Source organism: Adiantum capillus-veneris, chromosome 12 (assembly GCF_014529385.1).
Source record: "Adiantum capillus-veneris isolate H3 chromosome 12, ASM1452938v2, whole genome shotgun sequence".
In the NCBI taxonomy this organism is placed as follows: domain Eukaryota; kingdom Viridiplantae; phylum Streptophyta; class Polypodiopsida; order Polypodiales; family Pteridaceae; genus Adiantum; species Adiantum capillus-veneris.
In genome coordinates this window covers 155,936,845-155,958,961 of record NC_140942.1, presented here as the reverse complement: position 1 = coordinate 155,958,961, position 22,117 = coordinate 155,936,845, and the positions used below count along the sequence as shown (strand labels likewise).

The 22,117-nt window shown below is 42.4% G+C and overlaps 1 protein-coding gene across 4 annotated transcripts; it reads right to left on the bottom strand.

The window, feature by feature from the left end:
• Window positions 1-1,197: 1,197 nt before the first annotated feature.
• LOC147446730 (uncharacterized) lies at window positions 1,198-6,908 on the bottom strand. Of its 4 annotated transcripts, none has more exons than XM_086525899.1 (3): window positions 6,329-6,907; window positions 2,322-5,989; window positions 1,198-2,078 (listed from the first exon to the last, which is right to left on the bottom strand). In XM_086525899.1, exons 1-3 carry the CDS (start codon window positions 6,407-6,409, stop codon window positions 1,943-1,945), a joined length of 3,885 nt encoding a protein of 1,294 aa, XP_086382025.1. In that variant the 5' UTR covers window positions 6,410-6,907; the 3' UTR covers window positions 1,198-1,942. The 4 variants fall into 4 exon arrangements, with proteins under 4 accessions (XP_086382025.1, XP_086382026.1, XP_086382028.1 ...); XM_086525900.1 differs by having other exon boundaries at window positions 2,322-5,977; window positions 6,329-6,906; XM_086525902.1 differs by having other exon boundaries at window positions 2,322-6,004; window positions 6,329-6,905.
• Window positions 6,909-22,117: the final 15,209 nt, after the last annotated feature.

Below are 22,117 nucleotides of genomic sequence, written 5' to 3'. Positions count from 1 at the left end.
TCTTGAATACATAGTGCCAATGTGCAGTTTTCTTTTGTATTCCCCTCATGTTTGAGTTGAATTCTTTGATAAGATATTTTTGATAGAATCTCACTTGCATGCGAGGAAGTGATGGAGCAACGTGCTACGTAGTGAAATGGCGATGGAAGCCTATAAAATGTCCATGCGCATGGCAACTGATGTCCAAACTTGCTGCAAAGGATTCATAAGGACAGAGCGGCGACAATGCAGGCAATTGCAACTGTGTATCAAGCCCAAGCAACAACAAATCCCCCCTCCATGAGCAAGGCTCCCTCCTCACCCAAAACCCCTTCCCAATCCAAGCCCTCCACTTACTCTTCCCAGGACACACCCCACTTCCTCCCCACCCCTTTGTTATCTCTTGTATTGGTAGCCACTCTGGCTACAATATCCTTCTATAGCCTTGCATACATTGTGCCAATATCGAGTTTTTTGATAAGTTTAATTTTTTATTTCTCTCATGTTTGGGTTGAATTCTCTCACAAGACTCAAACGATCAGAAAAACCAAAGGAGTAGCAGCAACAGCTTGCATCCTTGGCTAGCTCAAGCAATGCCTTATATGTGTTATCCCTCACCAAACAATTCAATTTCTACGCCTTGATGACACAATTCATGAATTTTTTGGGGAGGTTATCTTTCATTCGCCATATATTGCTTCACTCGTTTGGGTTAGTTTGAATTTCATTAATCAGCTATGAGTTTTGATTCTACAATCATATCAGGTAGCAGCTATCAGAAGGAAGTAGGTGTCTTTGTAACTAACAGCTTCACTTAAAATTGGCAACCCTTGATGTGCTAGTTGTAGGGGAAGTTGTTCTCTCATTCCACTTACTGGTCGCTCAAATTCTTTTTACATATGGCAATCGAACATGTATGCGATGTGTGCTAACATAAAAACTTGTAAGCCTTAGAAATTTGCAAAGCGCTAAACCATGAAGATACATCTTTGCGATTATTGCTAGTGTGCAAATTTCGGATTCATGAAATATGTTCGACCCGACTCTCTTCCCATTTTATGCCAGATTAATCAACAGATTAAAACAAGAAACCATTGAGAGAGAAATGAAATGAAATGTTATATTAATGTCTTCTAGAGGCCATATTGACCTATGAGACCAAAGAGCTACATCAGGGTGAATCTGATACAAGGTCCGGATAGAAAGAAAGAAAGAGACTAACTAAGCAAAAGCACTACTAGAGCTGTAAAAGGTGGGTATCAAGAGCCTGAGAGGTACATATACAAAAAGTGAGTTTGTGTCTCTCAGAACAAATACAAAATGGTGGATGTGTATGAGAATCTGGAGAGAGAGAGAGAGAGAGAGAGAGAGAGAGAGAGAGAGAGAGAGTACTCTTGTGCCTTTGAAGAGCACACTGCCACCACCATCAATTAGGTCAAGGCAACTCTCAGCTCAATAGAAAACGGAGCCGTTATCATTTCTCTCTAAAAGATAGTCTCCTATCACAGCCTTAATAGCTTCAGAGGAAATGGCAAAGCATGTTTGTAATTTAAACAAAGATGATGCTAAATGGTCAATATCGCCACCTTTATGGCCTGACTCTTAAGTGAAGATGTTACAACTTTCTTGAGATCATGAGGACAATAAGCACCTCAGAATGGAATAAGCTCTAGACCAACCATAACAATGACAATTTTAATGGCATATCCACTTGTACTGCATGCTAAAGTTTCTGCATCCATTAGCTGCAAACAAATTTCTAGCATTGAACAATAGCCATGTCACACATGGCCCATGTGCGGCAATAGCTGTTTGCAGCTGGCATTCACTCACAGCTGAATTATCGTGCAAGGGCTCACAACAATCGGAAGAATAGTGCTCACAAAAACAAGTTCTGTGCATGCGACATAGAAACTGACACAAAGGATTAGAAAGAGAGAGAGAAAGCCTCCACCTTCAAGGTTCACAAAGCATGCCTGCTATTGGCACAGTGGTTGTTATCTATGATCAGCTTCTTACATTGCTCAAGCTTCGTGAGTATAGAGTTGATAGCAGCCCGGTAGCGCATAGTCCTCCTGATCGGTGTCCCACATTTCGGACTGCACGCAAGAAAAATTGCAATCACTTAATCACCACCAGACAATACTTTTTAAGTATGTTGCCTCAACTATAATACAAGATGCTCAATACCAGGTCTCAATGTGCTTAAACATTAATACTTCTTTGAGATCTTCAAATGAGGCAACATGCACCTCCCAACCCTAGTTGCAGACACCATGATTCATACTCGTTGAAACCAAGGATGCATAATACAATCAGCCAAAATTGATTGCATACTTTACCAGGTTTTGGGCCAGATTGAGGAAGCCGGTTCACCAGTGTCTATCCAAGCATCGAGCATATTATACTCAGCCAAATGGCCACAATCCGCCAATTCAACAAAACATGTTGAGGCTTCCATCTCTTTTAATGGCAGTTGTGAGCATATCTCCAATATGTTGGGGTTGCAGATCCGACATCTTATTGGACAAGGCTCTCCACAAAGGCCAATACAATTATGGCCACATTTTAGCAATTTTGGGCACTTCATATTGCAACGTGGCCGGTTGCAAACCTGATGACACTTAAGGCTACATTTGAAGTGCTCACAATTCCACTCGCAAAACTCTTCACAAGGCTGGCACAAATCTCCACATTTCCGTTGGCATCGTCTATGACGGCATACGTTCTGGCAAGGTCTTGCGCATGGCTGGCATGCTTGATAGCATAAAGATTTGCACTGATGTCCACAGGGAAGAACTTTTTCACATGGCTTGCAACACTGGGGATGCACTTTATTTCGCTTACAAGATGAGCATTTCCCTTTACAACAGTGTGAGCAAAGAGGCTTTAAAGGCTGTCCACATTCAGACTGACAGAAGTACCTATCTGCTGGCTGATAGCAAGGGAGAAAGGCAGCATGCCCACAAGGTAATGCCTTCTCAACCTGTCTAGTGCACCAATATGTGCACTTTTGGCCACATTTGTTAGCACACTTGTGGCCACACATTAACGTGAAATCACAAGGCTCTTCACATTGAATGGCCATTGGACGGGAGCAAGCTATCAATGTTTGGTGGCGACAACGGGGATGTAGCCGAGACACCTTCTGTTGACATGGAGGACATTTTGTTGTTCCATGGCACTTTTGCCAACAACGGTGTCCACATTGAAGCAAGCTTAAGCATCTCTGAAGGCAAGCAACTTGTGAATGATCACCAGGATGACAAGATCTTGGACATAAATGTCCACAATCGAGTCTGTGGTTACATCTCTGTCCACATCCCCCATCTACAACTTTCCCAAAGTCTTTAGCCTCATGAATCTCTGTTTCCAAACCAGGAAAATGGTTGGGGCATACTAAGGTCAAAAAACTTCCAATTGCTTTTGAGCTCCTCATGTCATCCACGACAGCTTGCCATAATTCACTTTTGGAAGACAAGAGATCTGCATTCCCAAATATGTAAAGACCATCACGAGCTCTAGACAGTGCTACACATATACGATGGGAGCTCTCTAGAAAGCCTATACTCTCAGCATCTTTTTCAGAACAAAGATTCCTGACCAGAGAAAGAATGATGATGTTTGACTCCTCCCCTTGAAAATCATCAACAGAAGTGACTTGTGCCGATGCTCCCAACAATGCCTTCACAACATTTGCAGGTAAAGAATGTGAATGCTCAGCTCTTTCTTGGAGCAGATTCTTGATGCATTCCATCTGCGCTCGATACATGGTTAGTATTGTCACATCCGATGTCTTGTAGAACCCTTGCTTGAGAACATACAAGTACAACTCCACAATGAATAAAGACTCCTCATGGTTCACCTTGCTTCTTGAACCCAATGCACACCTCTCTTGCCACCTGTGGTCAAGAAAAAACACATTCTTTGAAAGCCCTTCGACATTCTTGCGTCCGAAAACAGAGTCATGATCCTTTAGTGCTGGATAAACACTTCGCAACAGCCTTGAAATGCACGGTCGCATTCTTCGTTGAAATTTCAGTGTCACCTTCTCTATCCCACCTGACACTAGTCGCTCAAATAAAGAAACATCTAAGTTGTGGTCAGCTGCCAATTTATTTACTGCTACAGAGGGGCGAAGCTGCAAATGGTCACCTATCAGAATGAGATGCTCAGTGAAAGGAGTCAAGCATGCGATGATATGCCCTTCAAGAATTTCAGCAGCCTCCTCAACTATCACAACTTTTGGCCTCAGCCGCATAAGAATGCCATAGCAGCGGGCTGCTGCCGTTGTAGTCATGCCAACAACTCTAGCTGCCTTCAGAGCAGTATATTGAATCTCTTCATCTGAATCTGTTCTACGTGCACAAAGAGATTGATATTTCGCAGTAAGCTCATGGAGTTTTTTCTCCGCATTGCTTTTAATCCTTTTCAACCATTCACCGTGCAAAGCTATGCGAGAGGATTTTTCCAACGTCCAGACATAGGGCTCCTCGAGATCAAAGTCTTCAGAATTCTCTGCACTCTCCTTCTCCAAAACAGATACTGGCTCACCACAAACCCCATTGTTTGCAACTGGAGCCAGATTCTCGTGTTCTTCTCCTTGCATGCAGCGATAAGCTGATTGCATGTCAAGTCCCTGAAGCCATAGCTGTATCACTCTCGAACTAGACCCACATATATACAAGTTTTCCATCTGCTCCTGCGTAGCAACCTCCCGGAGAGGCTCAAAAGTCACATGATCAAGGCACAAGATTGCATGACACCGAGCTATTTCCACCCTTAGAGCATCAGATTGACGGCAAATCGAACGGTGTCTGTTCCACACAGACTTTAGAATACCTCGTCGACCCTTCTTGAGCCTTTGCTTCACAGTACAACTTGCTAACTTGGAGCTTGTAGATCGGCCCCCATACCGAATGAGATTTTCCTCAAACTCAAAAACTCCTTCTAAGAACTGATCCAAAGCATGATTCGTGTAACATAAGACGAGCAATGGGGCATCCATCTGCTTTTGGTCTTCGATCTTCATTCTTTTATCTTGGTGTAAATCCAAATCCCTGACTAAAGGTGCTCTGGTGGGTGTCCAAAGATTATTCAACAGAATGTTGACAATGATGGTCCCCACAAGTGTCTTTCCTGTCCCGGGAGGTCCTTGAATCAGTGCCAATCTCTTTGTGATACCGTGTCTTACAGCTTCCATTTGACTTGGATCCAATGACGACTTCCATTTTGGCCATTCTGGTAGCACCCGAAAAGCACAAGATCCAAGCTGATTCTCCATCTCAGGGAAAACAGAAAAAAAGTCATATTCATCCTGTTCTCCAACTTTTGATGTAAGATAATCAGGGGCATCCACCTGAGGCTCCAGGAAAACAAGGTGTTCTCCAAAGGGCAAATGATTCATATCTGGCTTCTGCAGGTTTCTAAGCACATGGCAATACGCTTCGAAGAAAGCAGCCGGTGACTCCATCACCGTGTATCTTGTGTCGTATGAGAGCTGTTTTGAATCTCCCACATCCTCCAATACTCTGATTTGGGTGATGTCACCATCAACTGATGGCTTGATGCGGCACGATACAGTGCCCCAAATAAGCGTCTGAAATCCATCATCAGACATGCAAATAAGAGAGCCTTCTCTTAGGCACTTAGAGAACCCTGTGTTTTCTGTGAAGCAGTTGCCTTTGGGGAAGGTAAGGCGATGCTCCATGCCAAATTTTCCACAGCATATCGAATGCAACCTTGCATCCCGATATACTTGCAAGTCAAGGCGATCTGCAGGCCGCTTGTTTTGTGACATTGCTTGAATGCCTTGGCGCAAACTATGCAGACAATCTTCTCGCAAGAGAAGGAAATGTGTTGCCAGGTACTCTGATATGCTCTCATATTTCTCTCCACACACTTTGTTCGTGGGTAGCTGATTGTCTTGTTGCCAACGTAACTGGCCAAAGAGCTCTTCCCGCAATGGGATAATTGACAATTGCCTGAAATCCAAATCCTGCAGGCGTGCCTGTCATGTAAAACACTGCCCTCAAGTACACTGAGACACACATCTTCAAGGCAGGTTGTGCACCCATTGTACTCTCTCAAGCACACTAAGACACACATCCTGAAGGCAGGTTGTGCCCTCTCTCCCACACGCACATTTTTTGGTGCTCTCTCTCTCTCTCTCTCTCTCTCTCTCTCTCTCTCTCTCTCTCTGTGTGTGTGTGTGTGTGTGTGGTTTGGAAACAGAATGTATGTAAACTTCAATAAAAGCAAAAAAAAAAAAAAAATGCAGGCTCTCTCTCTCTCTCTTTCACACACACACACCTGCACATTATACAGAAGGAGGTATTAGGGAGTGTACCTGCAAGGATTGGCAGTAGCGTCCAGACAGCGAGGAGCTGCAAGCAGGCAATGAACCTTCTGAATACTGCCCCTCCATCATCACAGCCTGGAGACCATCACTACTCTATTGCTAAGCGGGCTTCAAATTAGGAACCCAGTTGTCCGCAACTAACCAAAAAGTGTGTGTGTGTGTGTGTGTGTGTGTGTGTGTGTGTGAGAGAGAGAGAGAGAGAGAGAGAGAGACGATGGACACATGCAGGTGTCTCTGTGATGGATGTACGTCATGCAATAAAATTACGCAGATCCAGGAGGGGGTGTTGAACTAGGAGAAGCTCCCATCAGTTTTTAAAGCCCTGCTCTCATCACAATGAATGGCAGGTTCTCACTTTATTACTTGTTCCCTAAGAGGGGTTTCATATGGGGCTGCGGTGTTAGTGTCAGGCTCTCGTCTATAAGTGATGCATCATGCAGGCGAAGACCCAAGGGATCAACAGCTGAGGAGGATCTCCAAGATTTGAGAGATACCCTCTTCAATACAGAGCGCATTCCCTATTCACACATTAACCAAAGCTTATAGCAATCAAGCAATGGCACCACAATGCATGCATTGGAGGCACATCATCTAGTCTCTGGAAAGTTGTGAAGAATGTTGACACCACCTGGCGCTTAGTAGATATTGTGCATTCCAAGAGTTGCCTCATCATAATTCTCTAAAGTTGTGAAGAATATTGACACCATCTTTTGGGCCTTTACCCTTAACCACATAGATTATGTGTTAAAGGCCTACTGAAGCTTGACAAGTTGAACATCAAGAGAAGATTCCAGTGAGCTACAAGATAGTGGAACATCCAATATGATTGCACAAAAGTTTTCATGATAGGAGCCAAGCTAAAAAGGTCTATTAAGAAGCCTGCAAAGAAACAAACATAGGCCATGTCTAAATGCGTATGCAAAGATATGGAGTATTGTAATTAGTATCATGCTTGCGCCATCTTGACTTGGTTGGATATAACCATCATTTTGATGCAAGAGCAAGCATTCGTGTATTTCACTGAGGTAGTTCAGCTAATATCAATTGCAAACAATTTTGAATTCAATTTGGAAAGCTTTATTGTAAGTTAAGCTACACACAAGGGGTTGTTGTAATAGCGCTTAGCTCATACAAGCGTTTCGTTCATACACCAATTTCAACAATAGTGTGAAAGTCCTAGGGTCCTTTTGCATGCTCCTCTCTCTAATGAAAATGGAAATGTATTTGTTTATTGCAACTGACATGTGGCAAAGCATAAGCGATCATTGGACTATGCGAAAGGATAGCACATTTATGAATATTTTATTATTAAAATGCTCTTTATGAGCTATGGTCATTGTACGTCCTAGCGGACAGTTTGAATTTTGAGTATTTAAGAAATCTATAAATAAATACATTGTCGTGCAGGTCCGCTTCCATGATAGGAAAAATAGCAAAGGATGCAAGTTAGTCCTAATTGAACCTATATGATTATTCAGCAGTAATAAAGGCTTGATAACAAGCAAGTTAAATGCTAAATGTATGCCATATGTGGCTTTAAAGGGCCAACAGATGCCTTAATGATGCTAAAAAAGAGTATGTTTGAAGTGAGCACAAATAGAAGATTATCGACTCAAAGTGCTCAAAGTGCTCTACACGCCTGTCTTTACAGCTCGTTAATTGGAGCTACGGTCGGGAAACTATGGCAGCTTGAAGCTCGGATGGTTTGCAGATCGGTACCAGATTGGGCAGCTACTGATGAAGGGTCAAAGTTGATATCAATGCATGTGCCCTAAGTGCTTGCTTCGTGGAACGTGTCAGTCTTTTCACATCGACAATCAGAGTTTTGGTTGTCAAAATATTGCCAGTTTAACTTTCATCGGGGGCTAGTTCCACACCACTTTGGTCGCTCCGTTATTGCTCCATCTGGAGTTTTTGGGCTTCTACTAATCAATTCTGGAAAAGGATGTCACTCTTGGCAGTGCTTTAGTTGATTTCTGTGTCGGATGGCTAATGGAGAGATATAAGATGTTTTATGCAATGCTTTGGTTATTATGTGTGTCAAATGTGGTGCCTTATGAAAGCACATAAAGTTATTGATGAGTTGTAAATTGAGAAAGTCGACTCACTCATTGCAGGATTTGCCCCACAGAGGCAAGGCCAGAAGCTCTTGTGTGTTTTTAGCAGATGCGAAGTCAAGGCCTCTCTCTAGATGCAAGCATGCCATCGCCATCTTGAAGGCATGGGGCTTTACGCAAGATGTTGATATGGGCACAAAAATTCACAATTATTTGTCAGTCAAGGGCTACTGCAAATGAATGATGTACAAGGCAATGCCTTGGTCAATGTGTAAGCCAAATGAGGTGTAGATTGGCCGCCCAAGGGATGCCGCCCATAAGGGCTTTGGAAAATGGGAGGGCCGCCCATAGATTGGCCGCCCATTGAGTACAATAAGATTAAATGGGTGTGAAGGGGGAAAAAAGGTCAGGCATGGCAAGGGCAGCAGCAGCGAGGCACAGGGAGAGAAGAAGATGCTCGCGCCAGGCTGTAGGGGTCTTGGACGAGTGCGGGCAAGAAGCAAAATATGGTGAGCTCCCCATGGCGCCCCTATTCGGTCCAAGCCGTGCACAATTTGGTGGAGCTCATCAAACCGACATGTCGCATCAGTAGCACTTGTTCCTACGCAGTGACGACGGCCCACTGCTAAAAGGGATATTTTAAGGGAAGGCATTGCATGAAGAAAAGCATGAACGAGAAGGAGAGGAAGGGGAGAAAAGAGTTGTCTCAGCCTTGGGACTAACAAAAGAGAAGCACTTGGCTTCCAGGGTAAGCAACAAGGAGGGCGACAAGCGAAAGGATCGAGGAGAAGGAGGGTGGAAGCAAGAGGAGATGTAGGAGGGAGAAGAGCTCGGGGAAATCTCTCTCTCTCTCTCTCTCTCTCTCTCTCTCTCTCTCAAGTATGTGCTCTCTCGCTCAGCATGAGGGAGCTCGATCTCTTTCTCTATATTGGGGGCTTTAAGGCTCTTTATCTCGACCTTGATGAGCAAGAAAGGAAAGCAATAAAGAGCAGTAGAGGGGGTTTGAAGCAAGGCAAAGTGAGGGATCTCTCTATCCCTCTCGACTAAGCAAAGCTTTGAGCATACGATCTTCCTCTCTCGATCTTAGAGAGAGGAGGCACGAACGAGAAATTCAAGCAAAAGTGGTGGCCTTAAACCCGAGGTTGGCAAAGTACGAAGAAAAAGGGTGTAAACCACAAAACTTTTGAAAGCGAACAGAGGAGGGAGCTTTGAGAGCTTTGGATGACAATTGAAGAAAGGAGAGCAACACCACCATTATCAAGACCATCAAAGTTTTTTTTTATAATTAATCCAAGTGATAAGTTGGGTTAACCCATTGTAAGGAGCTTAAAATACTTAAACTTGATGTAAGCCAGGTTATGGTGCCGTTAACGACCATTTTGATTATTAATTAAACTTTACTTGAGGTCTATTTGTGCTTATGGAGTTTGTTGAAGCTATCAGCATCTGTTGTTCTTTCTTTATCACACCTCTCATAGCCAGAGGCCTCGTTGTCTTCCTTGCTCACGTTTCAAACACAAATCCCACGACATTCTTGGTGAACCTAACGCGAAACGAGCCGGGGTGGGAGGTGAAGATGGAGATGCAAAAATAAGCGATGCAATATATTCAAGATTTTAATTCAAACGAATTTGATGGGAAACGAGCAGTTGCAGATTTGCCAAAAATTGCAATTAGTTCAAGGATGTTTGCTCGAAGTGAAAGCCATGAAGATGAAAAAGCAAATTGATGATGCGGTGGAGATGGGGGGGTTTCTTATCACCGATCCAAAAAAACCGAGCATAGACAAATTTCGAACGAATCTAAAGATAAACAAAAATGTTGTAAGAAAATAGTTATGCCATTCATATTGTAACCACCACCATAAATCAACGATTCACTGTTGTTAAAAATTGAACTTTAGAACCATCACCCAAACCAAACATGTGAGATATGGGTGATCTCATCATCCTCATAAAACAAAAAAGACTTTCATGCTATGCTCCCAACCCTCATTAAAGTACCAAGATCCCAAGGCAGAAAAAGGCATACCAAAAATTTTGCCCTAAAAATTTCCTCCAAGACTACCAGCTTAGCTTGATTTTCATCAAGCTTTGCCCTTAAGCTCGAGCCCTTAAGGCAGCAATCTCAACAGAGGAGTACTTTTGTTGTTTCTCTAGAGCTCTTTGATAAGTTTTGAGACCTTGGTATCCGTCATCGAGTCTTTTTAGCTACCAATGTCGCTTTTAATTTGTGTCTTTCAAAATCCATCTGCAGAGACTCGACCATGGCATGAGCAGAAGCTTCCTTCTCTTTCCAAATTGATAGTTCAACTTGGTTTTACTTCCTCATCCTCTCCATACAGTCAAGCACTTCCATTGTCTTGTGTCTTGCAGTTGCCTCCCTATCTAAAGCTTGAATAGCTTCCTCTTGGCTCTTCTCAAGCTCAACCCTAAGTGATTCGAGATATGCAAGGAGAGTAGCATCCTCCATAATTTCTTTGGAAAGGCTTTCTTTGGCCTCTTCTAGTTGTTTGAAGGTTTTTGGTAAGTAAAGCCTAAGCAATTTATTCGTCATTCTTTGACTTTACTGCCTCTACCCTCATCATTTCTATCCTTGCTTTTGTATATTGACTTATGCTCAACCTCTTTCGCAATAGCTAACTCTTTAGGGAGGGCTTCAAGAGAGAAATTAGTGAGGGCATGAGCTTTACCCTTCCAACAAAAAATTAATCAAAGTTGATTGATCCTTCACTTCAATTGCTTTCCATTGCTGCCTGTAAAACAACACATGTAATGCCAGATAGAATCCAACACTTCCTCAAAAAAAAGGAGTAAATAGCACGATTTTAAGCACATGGCACAATGTTGTGTATCTAATGGTAATGGCCTATGAACTTTGAGAATTGCGGAATTAAGAGAATTAGAGTGAGCATTTTTGTGAGATTACTTTGAGAACGTAGTGGGTGAACTTAATTGATGGTAGCAACATAAACATAGTACTTAATTAACTTGGCATGGACAATAGTTTTGCAAGAGAGAGAGAGTATATTAGAGAACATGACAATAGTTGAGGGCCGGATTTACTTGGAGCCCGTCCCCCCTCAAAAGACGTTTGTATTATAGATTCTCCCATCAAGAGAGACTAGGTATAATACAATCTTTGTGTTCCTTGTGACCTTGGTGATGCTATGAAGATGGAAAGCTTCATACATCACGAGCATAACATAAACTTTGCAAAAAGCATTAACTATCCCAAGGCCTCAAACACCTTCGAAGGTGGAGAGAGCTAGCGGGGAATGAGGGTAGAGAAGACGAAGAAGAATTATCCATAGGAGAAAGAAATAGTTCCTCACTTATCGTCACTCTTCTTGCTTAGCATAGCATAATAGCATAGTAATGAAATGAAGAAGATGGCAAGCTTAAGCATTGAAGCATGAATCTTGGTCGGATTTGCATTCCATGGCCAAGAGTGTTGGTGTAAGTTCTCCAATTCTCAACAAGCTTGGAGAAGGAGATGGATCTCTTGCACTTTGCACTTCACATAATGAAAGAATGTGTGTGTATGTGTGTGTGTGTGTGTGTGTGTGTGTGTGTGTGTGTGGGGGGGGGGGGGGGGGGGGGGGGGGGAGTATACCCCCTCTCATGCTTGGTCCACACCTCTCTCTCCCTCTCTCTCTCTCTCTCTCTCTCTCTCTCTCGCTCTCTCGTATTATTTAATTATTTCATTTGGACATGTGTCCTCTTTTTCCTCTTTGAGAGAAAGAACTTCATTATTTATTTTTATGTATCTAAACTCTCATTGGACCACTTTAAAACCTATCCAATAGGATTCAAGCACATCATTAGGGCCACATGTGGAGGATCATTTGAACATGTGTCTTTTATACTAATCAAGTCATTTGGTTTGAATTGAATACTTCAAGCACTTAGTCAATCAAGCATGGAAATGTTTTATGCCTCTTGAGAGTTTCTCTTTGAATTGAACACTTCGAGAACCTTAGTCATTTAAGCATAAAAATCACCTCAAGCTTTGGACGAGGTTCCCATGAACACTTAACAAGATGAAAACAAACACCTCATGCTTGGATAGGAATCCCACCTCAAGGTCAGCCATAGCTTGTCTAAGGACAAAGGACTTTTGAACACTAACTTTTGGAGGTCATTAATGAAGCTAACCCTAAGGTCTTTTAAGCTCCATTAGATGCACGTTTCTCTTTAATAGACTACCTCCTTTTGGATGAAGGAGTACGAGCAGTAGTGCGACGCGAGAGAGAGTGCGAGAAGAAGAGCACGACGATATGGTGAACTCGCTCTACTGTAATGTGTAGAGCATAGTGAGTTCTTATTAGGTTTTTACAAAAGAATATGTGTACATACCTGGCGACCCACCCACTTACCTAGGCGACCACATTGGGCTTTATACCCCAACAACCTCCCACTTAAAGTCCAATGTGGTAATTTAAGTGTGAGAGAAGCTACTATACAAGCTAATATACAAGAGATGTAGAGAAGTGATGTACTACCCTACACCTATCTGCTTGTGAAAATGCGCAAAGCTCTCTGAGGGAAGTCCTTTTGTAAGTAGATCAACAGGATTTTCTGTGGTGTGAACTTTGACAAGCTGAAGTTGCTTATCCTCGAGCATTTCCCTGATGAAATGATACTTCACATCCACATGCTTTGTCTTTGAGTGATAAACTGGATTGCGAGCCAATTGTATAGCACTTTGACTATCACAATATAACACATGCATCTCTTCTTTGATTCCCAAATCTGTTACTAGTCGATTAAGCCAAATTGATTCTTTGCATGCCTCTGATGCTGCAACATATTCAGCCTCTGTAGTAGACTGAGTAACACAATCTTGTAATCTAGAACGCCATGATACTGCTCCACCAGCCAATGTAAAGACATACCCTGACGTAGACCTTCGGTTGTCTAAGTCACCTGCATAATCTGAGTCTGTAAAACCCTTTACACTTAGCTCCTGACTCCCATAGCATATACGCATACTCTTTGTAGCTTTCAGGTATCTCAATATTCCTTTCACTGCCTCCCAATGTTTCTTGCCTGGGTTTGACATGTATCGACTTACTACTCCCACTGCAAATGCAATGTCTGGGCGAGTAGCAATCATTGCATACATCAAACTACCCACTGCAGACGCATATGGAATCTTATCCATTTCAGCCTGTTCTTCCTCAGACACAGGACAATCTTGTTTACTAAGTTTCACATATGGTGGCAATGGAACACTCAGTGCCTTTCCCTTCTCCATATTGAAACGTTGCAAAACCTTGTCAATATACTCTGTTTGAGATAACCAAATCAAGTTCTTTGATCTGTCTCTCTCAATGCGCATACCAAGTATATGACTTGCCTCACCCATGTCTTTCATGTCAAACGATTTTGCCATCTTTGACTTCAAAGCTGAAATTTCTTCCAAGTGCTTGCCAGCAATCAACATGTCATCCACATACAAAATAAGGATCAGCCAACTACCATCCTTAGCTTTCTTTGTATATAGACAGTGATCGAACTCACTACGTTTGTAGCCTTGAGAAAGCATAAACTTGTGGTATTTATGGTACCATGCCCTCGGTAATTGTTTTAAGCCATAAAGACTCTTTAACAACTGGCATACCCAATCTTCCTTGCCTTTCTCAACAAACCCTTCTGGCTGCTGCATGTAAATTTCCACATCTAAATCACCATGCAAGAACGTTGTCTTGACATCCATTTGGTGCAACACCAAATCTAATATGGCAAACAATGCAAGAAAGCATCTCAATGTAGTCATCTTGGCCACCGGAGAGAAGACTTCATCAAAGTCAATGCCTTGTTCTTGCTTAAAGCCCTTGGCAACAAGCCTTGCTTTGTACTTTGGCTGACTATCATGAGCGGTGATCTTATACGTGTAAACCCATTTACAAGGTAGAGCCTTTTTGCCCTGTGGTAATTTAACTAGCTTCCATGTCTTGTTTTTATGCAGAGCTGTCATCTCTGACTGCATGGCCAATTGCCAATTCCCGGAGTCCTTCATTTGCACTGTTTCCTTGTAACATGAAAGCTCATTGCAATCAGTCAACATGACATAGTTCATAGATGGAACAAACCTATCAGGAGGTCGCGTGACACGTCCAGATCTACGCACAATAGGTGGCTCAGGCTCAGCCACAACCTGTGGTTCCACTCTATCCTGTCCTTGCTCCTCTTGAGCCCTGACATTTTGTTTTGCACGTGCAGGTCCATCTTCTTGGAAGACAACTCTTCTAATCTCCTCAACCCTCTCTGGTTTAGAATGATATTTGGATTCATTAAAGTGAACATCATTGCTGCGGACAACCTTTCTGGATTTGGGATCCCAAAGTCTGTACCCCATCTACTCTTTGGTTGAAGTTTGTTCCTAAATTCCTTTGGAACGTGAGTATATGCCTCACAGCCAAAGACTCTGAGATGCTTGTATGAGGGCATTTTGCCTAACCATACCATCTCTGGCACTGAATCCTTCTGCAAAACCTTGCTAGGAGATCTATTTACAAGATGAACAGATGTTGATACAGCTTCAGTCCAAAACCCATTGACAGCTGTGCATTAGACAACATACTTCTGACCTTCTCTTGTATGGTCCTATTCATCCTCTCAGCAACACCATTTTGAGGAGGATTGTAAGGAGCAGTAAGTTCACGTTTTATACCTTTTGACTCACAAAAGTCCTGAAAGGCCTTTGAAACATACTCTCCACCATTGTCAGTGCGTAATCATTTAAGCTTCTTTCCACTCTGATTCTCCACAGCTGTCACAAACGTTTTGAAAACACTAAACGCTTCATCCTTGTGCTTGATAAAGTAAACCCATACTTTCCTCGAGTAATCATCTGTAAATGTCATAAAGTAAGAAGTTTCCCCTAGAGATAGGTTAGGCATAGGTCCACACAAATCACTATGAACAAGTGCCAACTGTGTATCTCTTCTACTGCTTCTATGCTTATGTGGCTGTTGTGTTTGCTTACCATACAGACAATGTTCACAGAATTCAAAATCATTAAATGAAAAGCCAGGCAAATAACCAGAACGAGACAAGATTTCCATTCCCTTCTTGGACATATGTCCTAACCGGCTATGCCACAAAGAAACGTTCGGCTGCTCGGTTACATTGATTACATTTTTAGAGACATTTGATACATAAATCATGTAAAGTCCTCCAGACTTTACTCCATGTGCTACTGTCATAGAACCCTTGGATATCTTCCACATGTTCTGTCCAAAAGTGGTGACGTAGCCAGCATCATCAAGTAAACCTGTGCTCATCAAGCTCTTTGTAATTGCGGGAACATGGCTCACATTCTTCAGCGTGAAAGAAGAGCCATTCTGAAACTTCAATTGAACATCTCCAACACCTAAGATCTCACATGTCTGCCCATTGCCTAGCCGAACATGATCTTTAGTGGTCACATAAGAGGTAAACCACTCCTTGATTGGAGACACATGAAGTGATGCCCCTGAGTCTATAATCCAGTCACTCAGTGCATTTCCATCAGATGCTGTAAGAAGAGCTGAGTCCATTGTCTTCTTCAAGAAGTAGATGTCTCTTGACACTAGACTGTCATCCTCTGCAACAGTGTTTGTCACATTTATTTCTTGAATCTTCATTGAGGACTTGTTCTTCTCACCATGGTCTTCAGCTTTCTCTTTGCCTTTTTCTGCTTTCCATTCTCTGCAGTCTCTTTTCATGTGACCCTTCTTGCCACAATGGTAGCATTCTATGTCACTCTTGCCTTTAGCACTGCGGGACTTGCTACGAGACTGATTCCTCTTTCCACCTTTGTACTTTTCTTTGGTCCTTCCCCTGACAACTAAGGTTGTTCCTTTGCCATCATCCATTGTCTTTCTATTGGTTTCTTCAGTAAGCAAACTTCCTTCTACACCTGCTATGTTCAAACCATCTGGAGGTGCAGAATTACTCAAAGCTGTGTGAAAAGTGTCCCAAATTTCTGGCAATGTGATCAACAGGAACATAGCTCTAACAGGTTCATCAAACTTAACACCTTGAGCTGACAACTGACTATAGATTGTGTTGAATTCATTCAGATGATTGGACATAGGTGTCCCTTCTTTCATCTTCAAGTCAACAAGCTTCTTAAGCCAGTATACCTGTGAAGCTGCACTCTGCTTCTCATAAAGATCACTCGGCTTTAACCATGCTTGATAAGCCGACATCTCGTCTGCTACATTGAAGTAAACGCTTTCTGCCAAAGTCAGCATAATGGTAGAAAGTGCCAATTCATCCATTTCGCTCCATTCATCTTCGTCCATATCTTCTAGTTTTATCCCCTTGAGCTTTATAGGTTTTATCTGCTTCTTTTGTACCAACACGTGCCAAATCTGCTGCTTCCACAATGGGAAATTGGTTCCATCCAGCTTCTTGATATTGTAAAGAGCAGTGTCCTGTGATCCAGCCATAGCTACGCTTCACAGTAGTTTACTTTCCTGGGAAAAATTCGGCAGAGTTTTCCTTGTAAACTGACCTCTGAACCAATATCAACCTGTCAAATGAACCAAGAAAGCTTCAGATTCTGCATAAATTTCGGCAGTCTCCTTTGTAAAATGGCTCTGGTGTACTCAAAAACAGACCAAAAACAGCTCAAAAAACACTGTCTCTCTGACACTGTAAGCTGTGGGTAAACCTGTCCTACACATGTACTGTCTCTGACTGTCCTGTCACTGTCCTGTGAGCATAGACTGCGACAATGCCTCAACGGCAGTAAAGCAAAGATGCAATCCCAACTGTCTAACTCACAGTCAATACATCCTAGCTGCCTATCTAAGGTGCTTGAGGGATCACTCCAAGACCTATATCACCGAAAGGATCTCAACATTCGAGAATCCCCCCGCTCAATAAAACCTCACTCGACCCTCAACAAAGGCTGTAGTAAATCTGACAGTACATAGACTTCCCACAAAGTCATACATCCACAAATTTCCCACTGTATGCTGTAACCGTTGCGGCGGTTGTTTGCTGCGTGACTCACAGCCAGCAAACCCTCAACAGACATACATCATCTCTGACAATACATCCCATGTGGAAGTACCTGCAATGTCAGGATGAAATCTAGAATATCAAGCAACAAACACAAGCTACCTGTTGAACTAGTGGATGTCGCCTACAGTCTGTGTGTAGATGCGCCCGTGTCGTATGTGACACGCCTCCAAGAAGTGTGAGCCGTCCTTCGATGTGTAGACAGCCACAAATCAACACTCTGGGAGTGTTGATATCCTCAGCACCTGCAGTCGTAAGCCGAAAACCCCAAATTTGCAGAGTCGGATCTGCACCCGTCGAGACCACGTAGTCGAAAATGGCCTGCGCAGACCTTTGTCGAAGCCGAACAGTGGCCGAGATGACCTCAGAATGAAATTCTGAGAACACCAAGCCCTTCAGGCTCTCCCACAGGATTTGGGGCCGTGTCTTCGCCTGTCGAATTTCACTCCAATCTGAGCTGGTGACTCTAGCCTCCTGCAGTGCTGCCCCGAGCCTCGATCTGAGCTCAGATACCAGTTGAAGGAGTACGAGCGGAAGTGCGACGCGAGAGAGAGTGCGAGAAGAAGAGCACGACGATATGGTGAACTCGCTCTACTGTAATGTGTAGAGCATAGTGAGTTCTTATTAGGTTTTTACAAAAGAATATGTGTACATACCTGGCGGCCCGTCCACTTACCTGGGCAACCACATTGGGCTTTATACCCCAACATTGGACCCCTATTGAGATGTAACCATCTCTCCTCTTGGTCCCTTGCTAAGATAAATCTAGAAGCACTTATTGCACATTTCTCTTTGGGTAGACCATCTCCCTTTGGACCCCTATTGAGATGCAACCATTTCTCCTTTTGATCTCCTGTTGAGGTAGATCTAGAAGCACATATCTATATCCTAGCTCTTATTCCCCTTTTATCTTCCCATATTTAATGATCAGTTTAATATGAGAAAATCATTTGGTAAAGTTAGATATTATATTTTATGACATTACCTCTCTCTTGAAATCATAGTCGTCCTCGACTATGAGGTAGAGAAGATAAAGCCTAGTCATTAGTCCATGTTTCTTAGCGGATAGAAGATCCCTTCTTACCCTACGACATCATTCTAGAATAATGACTAATCCATTGGTTCTTGGGAGACTTAGATGCCGCAAGCATGTCTTCTCTTTAGTCCATATCATACTTCCAAAGTAGAGTGACAAGTTCTACTTGGTATTTGGGAGACGTCGTCAACACAAACATGATCATAAGCATGCATACTTCTTAAATTTTGTGCACAATAAAAGAAAGAGAATGAGTCTTATAAGACAAAAACATTGTTAATTTAAAATGCATTTTCATTTGCTTACTCTAGTGTAGCATTGTAAGCATTGACAAGGTTTATATCATCCTTAAGCTAGGTTCCTTGCATCCATCTAGCATCTTTAAAAGGATAATTCTTGAACTTAACAAGATATCATTGGATAACGTTACCGTTTCTTAGTACCTTGTCTTCGTGTCGCAGAATCGATTTGGACTGCAACACCTCTTCTTGATCTTCGATCTCTGGGAAAGTCCTCCATTATTGGTTCTTTTTGTGGCTCTCCTTTGTAAGGCTTGAGTAGGCTCACACGATTAGCATTGTGAATGAGCCAATGGTTGGGCAACTTTAACCAATAATCCATCTCATTGATTGGCTTAAGAATTTTTAACAGAAAGGACCATAGTATCTTTTTGTTAGTTTAGCATAATACTCTTTGTGGCTCGTAGGATTCTTGCCCACAGTATGCCTTAGATGAGCCTTGAGAAACTTTAGCAAGACCAAATCATTTTCCTTAAAGGATAAGGCTCTTCTGTGCTTATTAGCAACAGCCCTTTTTCCCTTTGCTTTGAAATGGATATAACCTCTTTAATCTTTGGAAAAGATTCTTGTGAGTCTTGGATATATTCATCAGCAGCGAAGATTTTCCCATGTACCTTAAGTAGTAAGGGACTTTTGGATCTTCCCTCTTTAACCTCAAAAGGTGCTTTCCACATAGAAGTATGTACAATGTCATTGTACGCATAGTCTATAAGAGGTAGGTACTTCTCTCATTGAGAACGTTGATCTACTTCCATACATAGACTTTTAGTAGATTCAAGAATCATTAGATTAGTTACTTCACTTTGGTCATCCGTTTGTGGAGATGATAGGCCGAAAGAGAAATTTAATCTACTTCCTAGATTCTCAAAGAGACCCTTCTAGAAATTACTGGTCATTCTAGGATCTTTGTCCGACACTATGGATGTTGGCAAGCCATAATACTTGATAATTTGAGATCTAGCTTATTTTTACCTTTGTAAGCTCCTTTCTCCTTGGCCTTGTTGTTGTTGGTGTTGCTGTTGTTGTTGTTGCCTTGGGAAGAGTTTTGAGCATTGCTCTTCCCTTTAGCTTCATTTCTATCCTTGTTTTCCATGGGCTTGAAATTTCTTCTCGCCCCTTGTTGGAAATTGATCCTTGAAGCAACCATAGTCTGGTGGATGACTTTAGTGATAGTGCTAGGCCATTGTGAGTTGACATACTTGGCCATTTCTTCATGTAATCTCACACAAAATTGTTGCTTTTGTTTGGCGAAGTCTATCCTTTGAAAGATTGTAGCTTTGAGATGTTAATCCCAAAACTTGTCTACATATTTGTGGATAGACTCGTTGAAGAGTAGCTTCAAACTTTGCCATTCGGTGAGCACTTTGTCCTTTGTATCGCTTGCAAGGAATTGCTTCATGATGGAAACTTGTAGAGTTTTCCATGTCTTTGGGGCCTCGTTGTTGCCATGAAGGCTAGCCCACCATTGACGAGCAGATTTCTTAAAAGTGCATACCTACATGGTGTAGCTTAGAGGACTCATTGAAGCCCTCATCTCCAAAGGCCGCATCAAATTGCTGGATGAAGGCCAACACTTCGTCGGTGGCACCAAAGGTACCATCATAGGCGAGAAAAGAGACTCTCTTTCCTCCCTCTTTGAATTTCTTGAGCTTTTGGGACCTTCGCCATGCAGGGTAAGTTTTGCGATGTCCTCTCCTTTTGTATTCTTTAGGAGAATAACTATTTCTTTTGTCGGAACAGGAGGAAGGTAAAGAAGAAGGAGAAGAGGGTGACCTATTTCTTGCCTTTTCCTTCCTTTGTTTCCTCTCTTCCCTTTTGGAATGACGAGGAGAAGGACTATGGGTTGACCGTTTCCTCTTGGGAGGAGTTGGCGACAGTCTACACTGTCGTCTTCGTGGAGCCACATCTTCAGAGGAACTTACGGATTTACTTCTTTCTCATTTTTTGGATTCCTCCTCTCTTATGGGAGAGAGTCTTCTTTTGGGAGTCTCATCAAGAGGCCTCCTAAACTCTCTCTCCTCTTGGAGAGGAAGGGAAATCCCATAAGCACGAAGTTGTTGAGTAACTTTGGCTTGCAAAGTAGAGTTGCCCATAGCTTCATGCAACCTAGTAACAAGATAATTAATAAACATGGGGGCATCATCATTAGCACCTTCATATGCAAAATCAAAGTTATCAATGTTCGTTCTACTCTCTTGGTTATTGTCAACCATGCTAATTATACTTATGTGTTTAGTTAGTGTATCCTTTGGCAATTCAAAACCTTAGTTGCTACTCCTCTTAGCCTTTGAAAATCGACACGTAAGTATCTACACCCACGGCTCAAATTGGTTAATTATAGAGTGGGGTGGGTCTAACATAGCAGAATTGCTGAGGGATAGCTCTTTTCGGACTTCTTATGGCTCAATAATGGTAAAGCCGTAGGCAAGTTTAAAAAGACCCCATTATTAAAACCAAAACTCCCGAGGTGTGCACCATATCTCACATAGTAGGCTCAACAAAATCGATAATAGATCCGAATCCCACTTACCCAATAATTAACAAAATCAACCATTAGTAGGCAACTTAAGGACCTCTCTTCTTAGGCAAGAAAAGAGAAACCAAATGCTCTGATACCAATGTAATGGGAATGGCCTATGAACTTTGAGAATTGTGGAATTAAGAGAATTAGAGTGAGCATTTTTGTGAGATTACTTTGAAAACGTAGTGGGTGAACTTAATTGATGGTAACAACATAAACATAGTACTTAATTAACTTGGCATGGACAATACTTTTGAGAGAGAGAGAGAGAGAGAGAGAGAGTATTAGAGAACATGACAATAGTTGAGGACCGGATTTACTTGGAGCCGGTCCCCCCTCCAAAAGCATTTGTATCATAGATTCTCCCATCAAGAGAGACTTGGTACAATTCAATCTTTGTGTTCCTTGTGACCTTGGTGATGCTATGAAGATGGAAAGCTTCATGCATCACGAGCATAACATAAAATTTGCAAAAAGCATTAACTATCCCAAGGCCTCAAACACCTTCGAAGGTGTTGAGAGATAGCGGGGAATGAGGGTAGGGAAGAGGAAGAAGAATCATCCATAGAAGAAAGAAATAGTTCCTCACTTATCATCACTCTTCTTGCTTAGCATAGCATAATAGCATAATAATGAAGATGAAGAAGATGGAAAGCTTAAGCATTGAATCGTGACTCTTGGTTGGATTTGCATTCCATAGCCAAGAGTGTTGGTGTAGGCTCTCCAATTCTCATCAAGCTTGGGGAAGGAGATGGAGCTCTTGCACTTTGCACTTCACATAATCAGAGAATGTGTGTGTGTGTGTGTGTGTGTGTGTGTGTGTGTGTGTGTGTGTGTGTGTGGG

Excerpts from the sequence above, each read along its gene's own strand:
- LOC147446730 (XM_086525899.1), bottom strand. The coding sequence starts at position 6,409 with ATGATGGAGGGGCAGTATTCAGAAGGTTCATTGCCTGCTTGCAGCTCC. Across the intron at positions 5,990-6,328 it reads GCTACTGCCAATCCTTGCAG|GCACGCCTGCAGGATTTGGA; the intron begins GTACACTCCCTA and ends TTTACATGACAG. Across the intron at positions 2,079-2,321 it reads TCAATCTGGCCCAAAACCTG|TCCGAAATGTGGGACACCGA; the intron begins GTAAAGTATGCA and ends TCTTGCGTGCAG.